Source organism: Rhodnius prolixus, unplaced genomic scaffold, assembly GCF_049639745.1.
Source record: "Rhodnius prolixus isolate KJV_2025 unplaced genomic scaffold, Rpr scaffold_2, whole genome shotgun sequence".
Taxonomy (NCBI): domain Eukaryota; kingdom Metazoa; phylum Arthropoda; class Insecta; order Hemiptera; family Reduviidae; genus Rhodnius; species Rhodnius prolixus.
In genome coordinates this window covers 2,728,018-2,741,325 of record NW_027411592.1, presented here as the reverse complement: position 1 = coordinate 2,741,325, position 13,308 = coordinate 2,728,018, and the positions used below count along the sequence as shown (strand labels likewise).

The window sequence follows — 13,308 nt, the reverse complement described above, 5'->3', positions numbered from 1 at the left end:
CTCTTCTGCCTCTACTTCTACAATTGAACTCATTTCCATGATTCTTTCAGACTAGTCAAAGACATTTTTTGGAACGACTAACAACGGAGTAGTGTGCTCTCCTCCATCTCATTGACGATACTAAAAGATTTAGGGTTATATGTAGAGGTCTAGTAGCTGCTGCTTTCTATTAGCTATTTTTGTAGACTACTTTAGTTAGATTTATATAGAAATCCAGTAGGTGTTGCTCTCTAGTGACTTTTTTAAGCGACTAACTTTTTGGACGCTTTCTATCCAAATTTCTCTATTTTTTTTTTTTTTTATTAGTTTTTCGTGCTTCCTTAAGATGAAGCTTACTTCAGTTTTAACTTAGATCTGGGCATGATTTATCCCAAATTAACCTCGTTTTCGACAAGGCTGTGAAAGATTTTAAGAAGTTAAAATTCTTATTAAATAGGAAAATTGAAAAATATCAGTAAATTTCTTTTAGCATTTGCAATTTATTAAAAAATTAAAGTAGGCAGGTTCTATATTGAAAAGGCTTTTACTTGTTTTGCGTGCATTTTAAATCTTAGGAGCACATAATAATATTGTATTCAAACATTTGCCTTTAAAGTTACACTTTGTAATTCATTTATTTAAATCACTTATTTATATCAAATTAGAAAGAACATTTATTTTTTCCCATAATAATTCTTAATTCTTTTTCCAAAATTAAATGAGTTATTAAAGAAAAAACCAGTTCATCTACTTGGAAACCAATGAACGTATTGCAAACACACGACTTCCTCATGATCAACCAGTAATTCTAATTAAAACATCACTGTACATTTGTTGTAATAAACAGGAAAATAATAAATGAATAAAATTAACTGTTTATGTGTTTAATAAATAAATATTTATATACAGAAATATAACAAAGATATTAATTTTTGTCAACACTAAAAACGAAAGTTAAAATATTATTTTAATGATTTAAGGCGCGTCAACATCTAAGGTTATTGGCGCCCGGAGCTTTTTTCATTGCACTGTTCGGCCTCCGGACAGTGAGCTGTAAGAAGCTCCTAGGAAGAGAAAATCTAAGGGTCAGCAGCTGGATTCGGAACCCGGGACCTCCGCGTTGGAATCCAACACGCTATCCGCTTAGCTAATCCCTTCCCTAGTTAAAATAATTATAAATTCTATATCAATCAAATAGTATATAATGTAGATTTATAGTTTATAAAAACTGTAGAATAAAATTCTGCTTACAAAAAAAACCTATTGTCCAGGAAAAAATCTAAGAATACTGTAAGTATAGAAAAATAGTTGAAAGTCAAAATTCTCTACACTAAATCCAGAACTGTAGACAACCACATTTTTAAAATATATGTAAATTAAAATTTTTAGAAATTAAAAGATAATATTTTAAGAAAACTGAAAAACAGGAACCAATTTTTGTTTTTTTTTATTTTATTTTTGTAATCAGCTCAGTAATCTGGGTTTGAGAGTCCTACGATCGTGTAGGCAGAATATTATTTGACGTCATAAATTCTTGTAGAGTTTACTGATTTTTTTCTAGTATGGCAGTTCATTTAGTTGAAACGGAATTTGATTTTGCAAACATCCCTTCAACTTTATCAGACAAACAGACAAACTTCACCCCTAAACAGCTGCTATTAGAAGTTTACCAATTCTAAAATATTGATATTATTTATAGGTAAATTAAATATTTACAATAAAATGTAAATATCTACTCGTATTTAAACTACACTGGGAGCAACTGTTTAGTTGAAGAAGAAGAAATAGAATTTTTCTTATAATTCTGTATTTGCAGCGTACGTGTTGAGGAATCTGGCAGATGGATCTTCTACTTCACTCCATTTTGGCATCCAATAGTATGGCGTTAAGAATTTCGCTTGCTTAGGAAATTCTGAATCAAACATTTGCCTTAAAACAAAACAAAAAAAAAGTTAATAAAAAATTATAAATATATAAGACTGATGCGATGGTGCGAAAATCTATCCTTTTTCTTTTAGTTTTCGAGGATTTACTTTAAAAAAATGTCTTAGAATTTTGATTTTCTTTTTAAAGAAGATGACTTTAGTATAGATAATAGTAAAAACGATACTTTTAAATAAAGGTAATGCATCTCAGCTTCCTAGAAATCCTCTTTTAATATCAATCTTTAAACTAAAATGGATCGTACTTAATTTTGGTTAACATGAAACTTCCGGTCAAGTTCATGTCTTTAAATTCCAAATTTCTGTAGCTCATTAATAAAATAAAGATGAAAACAGCTGATGACTTTTCACAATGTCACTTTTAATAGAATAGTCTCTAAAGTTAGACTTTTAACTTTAGAATACTCAGAAAATAATTTTTCATTGAATTTTAATTGAAGTTACAGGTTAAAGCACTAAAATTCTAGAAATCAGCTGGCTCTCTGTGTTTCGGAAAAAAAATCCCAGGGAAAAAACAAAAACGAAATGGCTTGTCAATTTATTCAATAACTAAGCATTTAGCTAATTGCTTCGTTAATATGAAACTTCCGGTCAAGTTTATGTCTTTATTAAATTCCAAATTTCTGCAGCTCATTAATAAAGTAAAGATGAAAACAGCTGATGACTTTTCACAATGTCACTTTTTTAAGTAACATAACTTATACTGTGTATTATACTGAAATGGACTTCACTGAAAAGAAAAGCTCCACTAAAACACTCCATTTTCTTCTCAGAAATGCACTAAAATGAATTTTCTTGGGGGGGGGGGAAATGTTTCAGTTAAAAGTTTCAGGACTTTCTAGAAAGTGATCAGTTTAAAGGAAACTTTAGGTTACTTTCAGCAAAAAGCTGAATTATAGCAAAAATTCACTCAGGTTTTGGTGAATTTACATTTTTGGAATTATGACTTCGAGATACTTTGTAAAAAAAAAAACAACTTTTTCACATTCAAGACTCGTTGTCCTCAAATCGTAAAATCCAGGTAAAAAAAACAAACTAGAAATATAAAATCTTAAGAAAGATAAAGAGATAATTTTAAATAATAATAACAATTTTTAAAGAAACCAATTTCTCTAAAAGGTTAGGTTAGGTTATTTACCCAAGTAAATAAACAGTAAAATTCCAACCTGTAATAAAGAGACTCCTTGGTCGTCGGCGACAGATGGGCATACTTCTGTTTCGCCTGCTCTAAAGCTTCATCTGGTATTCTGTATTCCACTATCTCCTGTATCACTTGGAACAAGGATTTCCGGATGGAGGTAACGCCATCGCTGTAAATAAATGAGTGGTTGGAACGAATTTCTGTTTGGAAAATTCCCATGTGAACATTCACATAACTTTCTAATTATAAGTTAAATGTAACAAAGAGATAAATAAATAAAATAAATTTTAAAACATTTTACGTCGATTTATTCATGCACCAAACTTCAAGAAATCAGCTGGAGAGGTTTTCGAAAAAAAAAGGCCGGAAAAAATCGAAATGACCATTTCCCGGCTTGCCAGTTTATTCAAAATGAAATTCTAGCCCAACTAATCTACCTTAATATTATCACCCTTTAATAGAACCAAAGACCGACCGAGGCGGGACTTGCAGCAGTGCATCCAGGAAGTTATGGCCGGCTGGGGACTGCTGGACAGTGATTGCCAGGATAGAGAAGTTTGGAGAGATGAGATCCGTGCAGGCAACCTTCGGGAGACGCCTGAGTAAATACAATATTAAATAATAAACCTGTACATTATTCTGAAATGATGTTTTTAGAGAGAAACCTACTTTCATATCCTTTCCTTAGATCTGCCCTCAAAAACTGATTCAAATAAAAGCTAAAGATTCAAGTTTCTGTGATGTATAAAATAACTTATGAGATCAAGTGTGTTGGCCACTTCGAGCTGGTTCAGCAATGGACGAGCCATCACTTCTGAACTCTAATTAGCTCAATTGAATGGAGCAGCGTTTCTCCACCTGTAGGTCTCGAAAATATAAATATAAAAACAAATCCAAATAAAAACGAACAAAAATTTGAAAATAAAGTTTAAAGGTAAGAAAACCAGAAGATTTGGCCTAAGTTTTGATAGAAATGAAATGCTGACTGATGAAGTTATAAAATTACTACCTATTGCAATAACTGGCTAAAAGTGGATTTTCAACCATAATTACAGCGAAAAACAACTTTTTGAAACTGGCAAGCTGTTTTTTTTTTGGAATTGGCTTCCGCCATACAGCCATCATCGTCTAGGTGCTTATCACTAGAATATCACTCACTCTCCATTCTTACTTATAAATACATTCATCCCTCTACTATATACAACTATTTACATAAACCTTACAACTAATGGATGGATCAGTACTCCTATATTCCTGCCATCCTTATAGCTTAACTGAAATTAAAATCACGTAAACCTTCTCTAATCATTTTCTTCCATTCATTCTAATCGTCTATAAATTTTAAATACATTCATATTTCTTTGCTAGCTCTGGTAAAGGTTTAATCACATAGATGTTGGTGGAGAATATTATGTCTTCGTAGCGAAATGGTGCATCTAAAAATACCTGTATAAGTCGTCAAACATTCGTTTCCTTTCTACTACATAACTAGCTGTTGCTTCAAATGAAATTAGTTTTAACTAATTCTATAGTAGCAAGAATTAATCCAACATTCTTTACCCTGACTTTCTACGTTTATAAATCACTTTTTACCTAAAAGCTTCCTTATGTCTCCAAAGTATGTTCCTTGGTAGAAGATCTTCATTGTCGAATGCAGCTCTCAACAGATGTTTTTCAACACCATCTTGTGGCTGACGCAATTCAGCTGGAAGTCCTAGATAGTAATGTGTAAACTGAAGATCCAAGAATGGTGTACGTAATTCTAACCTATAAATTCAAACTTTTTTAAGACGTGAAAAGTTTAGAGGAAAACATGAGGGCCTTTGTTCAAGACATTTTCAAGAAAAAAAAAATAATAATCTCAGTGCTAGTACTACTTCCGGAAGAGGGATTTTGATCGTTAAATTGAAACTTAGAATATTAAACTTCCTACGAATTTTCATTTTCACAATTGTCAACACAAAGAATGTTTCAACGATAAAAGTTACTACAGGAATCAAGGCAGTAAAATAGCATCATGGTGGAAAGCGTAACCACCTTCAACAGCCTTTAATCGAATTTTCCTGGGAAAACGTTTTAAATTTAAATGTTTTGGAAATCATTGGACAGACTAAGTTTAAAGAAAATCTAGAACCGTTATCGTGAAAATCTAAAAATAAAAAAAAAAACGCTGCAGTAAAGTTGAACCTCTGGTTGACCAATTGGATCAAAACCTTGTGAGACCGTAAAAAAACAAAACACTTTTCCGATTTCAAGAAAGCTCAATACAATAAATTCAAGAGTAATTTCCAACACGAAAATAAAAACCACTACCCACCCATGTGCAGCTGTAGTTCTGTCGGCTCGCTGGCCATCAAACAAGTGTATATCTTGAAGCAGACGTAAGCTTTCTTTATGTGCAGCTTCCGCATCCGGAGCGTCTCTGAAGTAGATATAACCTTGGGCAAGTTCATCAGCTCCTTCGCCGCTCATCAGTACAGTTGTGTCCGTGTTGTTTCTTACATACTCCGAGACTAGGTACATACCTGGAGAATGTTTGCCATTAATAAGACAAAAATAAAATAAATAATTTACAACAAAAATTGATGAGATCATTCTTACAGGTTTTTCTTAAAACTAGGAATTTTTAATATGTTAGTTGACTTTCAAATAACAATTAACGAGACTTTTAAGGGAAGTATTACATCCAGAAACCTCAACTTTAAATCAATTTTTCATGAAAAGAACCTTGAAAAAAATGTGTAAAGTTTTTGTCTTTGTAGACCTTATACTACAAAAATTAAAAAACAAAAATTAATTTTCGTTAATATTTTAATTGATAGAACTGCTCAAATGGCACTTTGAAAGTTAAGTCCAACTCTCTCCCACCTAAGCCCTCTTAATGTCCTAAAATAAATTTTCGTAGGGCAACGTTTCAGTTAAGTTGAGCTACAAGTAAAATGTGTTCAGCGAAATGGAATTACCAGTATTTTTAAAAAACAAAAATACTTTTGTGACCTACAAGAAGTACGTTGTCGGTATCGAAACATTTGTATCGATTGCAATACTTTCTCTTAACAGAGAGTGAGAGAGAACAAGTAAACAGATGAAAAACTGAGAAGAAAAATTGTTTTTTCTTGTAACTCATCAATTCACTCAAAACTTCATCTTCTAGCTTAAGACTAATCTGCTAGAAGAGGTACGATATAGAGGTTCATCTATGTTTTAGATTTGAAAAAGGTCTTTTGAGCGGGTAATTTAATAAAACCTACAGGAAATTAAATCTAGAGGTATCATCAGCAATTTTATTACAACGATTGGACAAAAAAATAAGTAAACTTTATTTTTACTGCCCCCTTCTTGATGTTATGATAATAAAGTAGATGATATTAGAGGGAAACCTACAAATACATAATTAGCAAAACGGAGATACGGACGAAGATAGGAGTAAAATTTGTAAAAACCACTTATTTTTTGTTTACGTTCAATCGACCTTAAAAAGGATATTTCCAATAAAATCGAACAACCACAAGACCTTCCTCTTACTTCAGTAGAGTAAGCGAATGTAAACATAAGGAATCAACGGACAATGGAAAAGATTGACTGAGCCCAAAAAGTTACCAGTGGATGTAGTTTTATTAGTTGGCTATCTATTTATTCAAGCCCAAGAATGAGTTAATTTAAGCTTTCTCACTTAGCTTCTAAAAATAAAAATAAATAAAAAGTTTAATTATAAAAATATATATCGCACCAACTGAAGCTCTAACCGTGGTAATATCACAAGTCTCTACGCAACGTAACACTTTGTCCAAAGCGTTGGCTACATCTTGTTCAGTAAATGTTACTTCATGATGTTCAGTACCGCAGTGAAGGGCGACTTGTTTAGCTGCTACCAGATCCGGAGAAGTTCCCATACCAATTGAGAATGTCTGCACAAGACAAAAAAAAAAAAAAAAAAAAGTCAAAATTAACTAGCAATTTACTCGTGATCTTAACATAATTTTAAAACTGGTAAAACTGTTTCAGTTAATACTTAATGATTTTCGGGAATATCGAGGTGCGGTTTTAAAATAAAAACAAATTGTTTTGCTTTATACCAACGTTTCAGCAATTTTATTACCTTCTTCAGGATACTATAAAAAAAGTTAGCGTAGTTTAATGTTGATCTATATCATCATAACAGTTATGATGATCAGTTATGTCAATATATTGTATATCAACAATATTATCAAAACGTTGGTGTGAAGTAAGAAAATTTGTTTTAATTTAAGACCGCACCTCGATATTCCCCAAAATCATCAATCAATAATGGTCGAAAAAAAACAAAAACCATCATTTAATGTTTTATGAATTACTGCTTCGACTTAAAAAATATATTTAAAAAAAGAGCTTGTCCTTACATGCAATTAAACAGTTTAAGGAAATAATAAGCTTTGCTTAAGAAAGTCAAATTACAACGACCTAAAATGTCTATTTAATCACTTAAAGAGGGCAGCTACCCTTTTACATAAACACAATGTGACAAATACACGAACTAACTCAGAATGAACTCGGCAACGACATACTTTTCCTCCCATTTTCATAATCCTAAAAGAAATTCTCTTCGAATTCTAAACATCTCCTTTAATTTTCCCCAACATTATGTAGCTTTCAAAATGATACATTATACTGAATAGTAATCTTATAGGGAAGCCTACCTCAGCCTCTAGGAAATATCCTAAAATAATTTTCTTACTTTAAAGAAGAATATTAAGTAAATGTATGCTTATACACAAAATTTAAAGATAACCCTAGCGGCCATTCTCGAGCAAAAAGTGAGCATCTTATTGAATAAAGAAGACACATTGGAGAGTTTTCTCAATCCTTGGAATTTCTCATATTGATGAGCTACAGTTTGCCTGAAGGTTCGCTATAACTGGATATAAACCTGGGTTTGTATTCCCTCCCCACCCTACGGAGTATTTTGCACTGCGACCAAAATAGTGCCCCACAGGGTATCCTGGGTACACAAATAATTGATTTAGAATTCTTTATGGAAATAAAATAAAGTAAATATCCAGATAAATAAATTATAAAGGGGCTTTTGCGAGAGAAGAGAGCCAGAAATGGGAATTTCTTATTTTCATTTTAATTTTCCCGGGATGTACTGAAAAATCTCTGCCGGAACCATTGAAACTCAAAACAATAACCACTTTTAATGAAAATCTATTATTTTTGTTTCAAATGCTTTTCCAAAACAAAATTTATTTTATGAGGAAGCCTCCTTAGCTTTCCTCAAGGCCATTGCCTGATATGCATCAGGCTATCCATGGTTTCTGATTTTAATTCTGGCCAATCTCGTTTCTATCACTAAGAATATTTATTTAATTGAGTAAAATGTACTATTCTTAAGAAAGGTTTGTTAATTACCTGAATTTTATATGGAAGATTGTGCTCCTTGGCTAATTTGACTAGCAAAGCAGTTATAAGACTTGAGTCTAAACCACCAGACAAAAGACATCCAATTCTTCTTTCTGCCATTAATCGCTTTCTTATCGATTCTTTTAGTAGTCTACGAATCATTGTATGGGTGTCAGATGTACTAATATCTGAAATAATTAATTTTCTAATTAATGATCAAATAAACTGTGTAAAATAAATTAATAATTTATAAAAACCAAAAAATCTAAACCTGATTGAGGGACAACAGTTTTAAACTTTGGCGCATCCCCAATGTTGTAATATTTCTTCTCTATGACAAGTTTCGTCCTTCCTGAAGGTAGGATGTCGTATTCAGCATAATGACCTGGTGGAAATTGTTTCAGTGTCCAAGATTCACCGTTCAGAAATTGTGTACCAAGTTGAACTAGACCTATAAAGATTGGTAAAGTACTTCTAACAAATGTTTATTTTCATTAATTGGTATAACAACTAAATTACAGGAACTTACGAACAAATAATTGATAAGATGAGTTGTAAAACACGTTTCTCCCAAAATTAACTCATTTAAAAACTAGAATTAAGCTTAAAAGGAAGCAATTTTCATCCAAACTTTTGCAAAGAAATTCAAATTTAACTAATTCTTGTAAAAATATCAACATATATGTTATTTAAAATTTCTTAGCTTATTCATAATAACCGCTTTCCTAGCGCAAGCATCCTGCTAGTTTAATAAAAAAAGTAGCAAAATTAAAATTTAAGGAGTGGTTATTCAATAACTCAATTTTAATAATTAAAATTATTAGTTTAAATCTAGAGTACATTAGAAGCATTGTTTTTTAATAATAAAGCTATCGTATTTGAGTTCATTACAATGATAAGTATATTTTTGGTGATTATTTTAATAGCCGGTACCTGAGCTTAAACGTAGTCTTGGCCTTCCACCTCAAGTTATCCGATGATTCTCTTAGACTAATATACACAGTTTATATGCAAATTAGCTCGAATATGAGGACATCAAAATTTATCATCTATTTCAACCACGAAATATCTCTAACTTGATTGCACAAATTCACATCTTGCCTAAGAGCCTAGTCTTCTGTTAAGCCTACAACATTATTTTCTCGCGAACAGAATTCTCGTCCGGATTTATGGGTAAACCGGGTTCTCCGAACCATTTCTCTCTGAACCTAATGTGCAATACGTCGCCAAAAAAGGAAACCGAGTCAATGGGACATTAGGCAACACACAATGTTGTTTGAAACGCACTCAGTTTTGAAACAAGCAGGAAACATTTTCTTGAACCAATGTCATCTTGATTTTAATAAAAAGCGGAACAAACTCAGTTTTGAAGTCTACCTTAACAATTAAAAAAAAAAAGTAAATTAAAATAAATTATCCAACCTTTTCCTTCAGAACAGAGACCAAGTATACCGGAAGTGGTTTCCAATCGATAAAGTGGTCTGACTCCAAAAGGATCCCTGGCAGTGTACACTTTCATTCGTTTAGAATCTATCAAAGTAAAAGCAAATACTCCATCCAGTTTTTGGACACATTTTTCTATACTAAAACCGGCTCCATACATTTGTAAAATACATTCTACGTCACAATGTGTTTCATACTTGTAATTATATTCATATCCGAGCTAAAAAAAAAAAGGTAAAATAAATCAACAATCAGTTCTTTAATTCAATATCAATACGTACACAAGTAAAGTAAACCTCAGTATCTTAACCAAACTGAAAGAAATATACCTTTCTGAAATTGTAAAGTTCGCCATTACAAATCAATGTTAAATGTGGGTACATATGTAAAATCATTGGTTGCATGCCATAGACACTGTCCACAATTGCAAGTCTGGTAAATCCAATACATACATTCTATAACAGAAAATGAACAATTTTAAAAGCAAAATTTGAACTTCGATCGAGTCATATTTTGACTTTTCACAGCCTGCCTTACTATAATTCTAATGGCCAGTTTCCGGGAGCAACCCATGCTGGCAGGAAAGGGCTACATCGCAAAGGCACGATTATTAATACTTCCAGTAGTGGGATCTGCTATCAGTCAGGATGGGAAAACTGACAAACACGTATTCAACAGAATAAAGAAAGCTAATGGCATTTTCTACCAATTCTGGTAGTAAAGCCATAGGCTCAGCTAATTATGCTAAGCTAGTGCTGTTTAAGTTGGTATTTCTGCCTGTGCTCATCGATGCTGCTGAAAGTTTGACGGTACCAGGTAGGCATGTTAATAAAATAAACTGCGAAAATCCTGGATAAACAGGAAAAAGTGCATTAGAAGGGTGGCAAGGGACGGATATCGCGATAGAAAAACACTAGAATGGAGCCGCCATGACTGAAAGTACAATGCAGTTGCAGATCTCTCAAGGAACTTTTCTAACAAGGTAGATTTCTCTCAAAGAACACACGATTTGAGTCTGATAGGTTAAAAAAAAAAAGAAGTGTTTTAGGAGGAACTGTGTAACTGAAAACTCAAAAGAAAAAAGAAAATAATTTTAATGAATTGTTGAGAGTTTTAAATGAATTATTATCTTCTGCAATATCGCCATTACTACTTCTAAGACAATTAGAATACGATTGAGCAAAAAAAAATTGTAAAATTTACTCTTATCTATACATAAGCTTAACAGCTGTCTTATTCAAAGATAAGTTACACCACTCTTGGCACATTAAAAATAATGTTATGACGAAGTCTTCTAGCTTACATGAATTTTATTGTCATATTGAATTCTCCAAGCATCTGGTCCTCGATGTCGGATTTTGCTAAAGGTACAATCACAATGTCGCACAGATTCAGTACTATATCCAAATATCACCCAAATGCCGCACATCTTTTTCTTCTTAACTCTTTCCTCAAACAGATATTTTTAAAGTTGCAATGTGGTTGGCAACTGTACGATCTATTCGTGAAATTTCCTGTTTATAAAACAACAACCAAAAAAAAAACTTGAGCTCAACAAATGACGTGGTAACTGTTGTAAAGATAACCATGTGATTAACACGTAAAGAGATGTCCTCCCTAACCTCCCTCAATCTCTGCTTTAACCTACATAAACTGCTACCTTCTAACTGGAATTGGCATGTATAACCTTCATTGTTATATGTACCTTGCGCTGCTTACTTGAAGCTGCGCGGGATTTTTGATTCTAATTACATTTTAACGTAAAAAATAGAATTTTTGCTAGTAAATATGTTCAAAAAGCCTACACCAAAGTAGGCTCATTTTAATACAAGAGCTTTTTCAAGTGCAATTTCTTAGATCGCTCCTTGAAACATTTTATTACGAAAGTTATATCATTATCTGAGTACGCGATTTTCGAAGATAAAAAAAAAAAACCTTTAAGATATTCTTACTTCAGTTCTTCACACAATAATTTTGAAAATATATTCCATTCTTACAGAAATTACGATTAATAGTAACGCCACAAAATTCAGTGAAATAGCGTGCTCTATTGACAAGCACAGGAGCACCCCTCCATCAAAACTAAATAATTAAAAAAGTATTGAATAAATATTAAATGAGTAAATAAAGTTATAAGTTTAATGTGCTGCAGGCTGAGAAAATCACATCTTCCAGTTAAGAACCAGTTAAGGTTCTAACTTAGGTTATTCATAGTGACAAAATTCAAACTTATCTATTAAAAGCTGCATTTATATGATGGAACATGGTTAGAAAAAAGTAATAAAAGAAATTTTCTATTTGCCAAAAATGTTTTAAGTAAGTTCAGCTGAGAAGCTTAATAATAGACAGCTATTGCCACTGATTTCCACACCAAATTTTGCCGTGTGAATTTCCAGCTAGATTCATCCGGAAGTCCGGGGGCCCGTAACCTTATGAAATCCCTGATGAGTCTAAGACAAGATTATTTATCATGTTTCTATAATTGGTCTGACCTCAACTGCAGCAAATGTGAGTTGTTCGGTTTGAGAAAAGTTTTGTTTTTTCAGGATGTAATTATTACATAACAGCCACACGGATTGTCCATGTTTTACTTAGATAAAAATAAAAATTACGAAACAACCTTTATATATAAAGACCACAAATAATGTGCATTTTTCTTAAAACAAGAACTGTATACTTTCTCTTAATGCAAGTACTCTAGGTGTTGAAGATTCTAGAAAACTAGGTTTTTGTTACTACAATTCTCAAAGTGGGCTTCAAACATACTTCTTGATTTCTTGGTGCTAAATAGATTCATTATAATAGAATTACTTTTGAGAATAATCAAATGTACCAGAACATCTTGTGGACATAAATTTTTAATTAAAAAAAATGTCTAAAAGCGCTGGCTTTTTATAAGAAAAGACCAGAAACACTAGTTCCGGAAAGTACACGCTATAGGTACGTATTATGAACCAACCAAAACTCAAGAATGAAAAATTCGTAGAAAGTTGAAATTTGATATTTGGCCACCAGATGGCAGGACAGTATGGTTTTTGTCAAAATTGGCCTACCGAAAAGACCAATTTGTAAAATCTATTTTAAGTTTTTTTCTTAGAAAAGGCTCCTAGGAGTTCTATAAAATTGAATAAGGACAATATTGGGAAAGTTGGTGGGTAGATTGCTCCAAAGAACCATTTTTATATCGCTTATGTACAGCTAAGAAGGGGTATCTATATGTTGCTAGAATAAATATTCGGGAATTCAATGAATTGTTCTCTTTTCTGAAATCCTCATTAATATAGCTTCTAGGAATTTATGTAAACTTTGTAAAAAAAACATAGATTTAGAATTTTTCTATATTTTAATAACTTTTCTAGAAACATTTGATATACGTACATACACAAGACAGTTCGCAGGAGTAGGGTAGGTTTTCTATTAGGT

The 13,308-nt window shown here is 32.1% G+C and overlaps 1 protein-coding gene across 1 annotated transcript; it reads right to left on the bottom strand.

Annotated features, from left to right (window-relative positions):
• Nucleotides 1-1,038: 1,038 nt before the first annotated feature.
• AsnS (asparagine synthetase) lies at nt 1,039-11,559 on the bottom strand. Its single transcript, XM_074120442.1, has 10 exons — nt 11,189-11,559; nt 10,215-10,340; nt 9,865-10,105; nt 8,714-8,893; nt 8,452-8,630; nt 6,794-6,971; nt 5,381-5,588; nt 4,657-4,830; nt 3,089-3,232; nt 1,039-1,908 (listed from the first exon to the last, which is right to left on the bottom strand). The coding sequence occupies exons 1-10, from the start codon at nt 11,312-11,314 to the stop codon at nt 1,776-1,778; spliced, it is 1,689 nt and encodes a 562-aa protein (XP_073976543.1). The 5' UTR covers nt 11,315-11,559; the 3' UTR covers nt 1,039-1,775.
• Nucleotides 11,560-13,308: the final 1,749 nt, after the last annotated feature.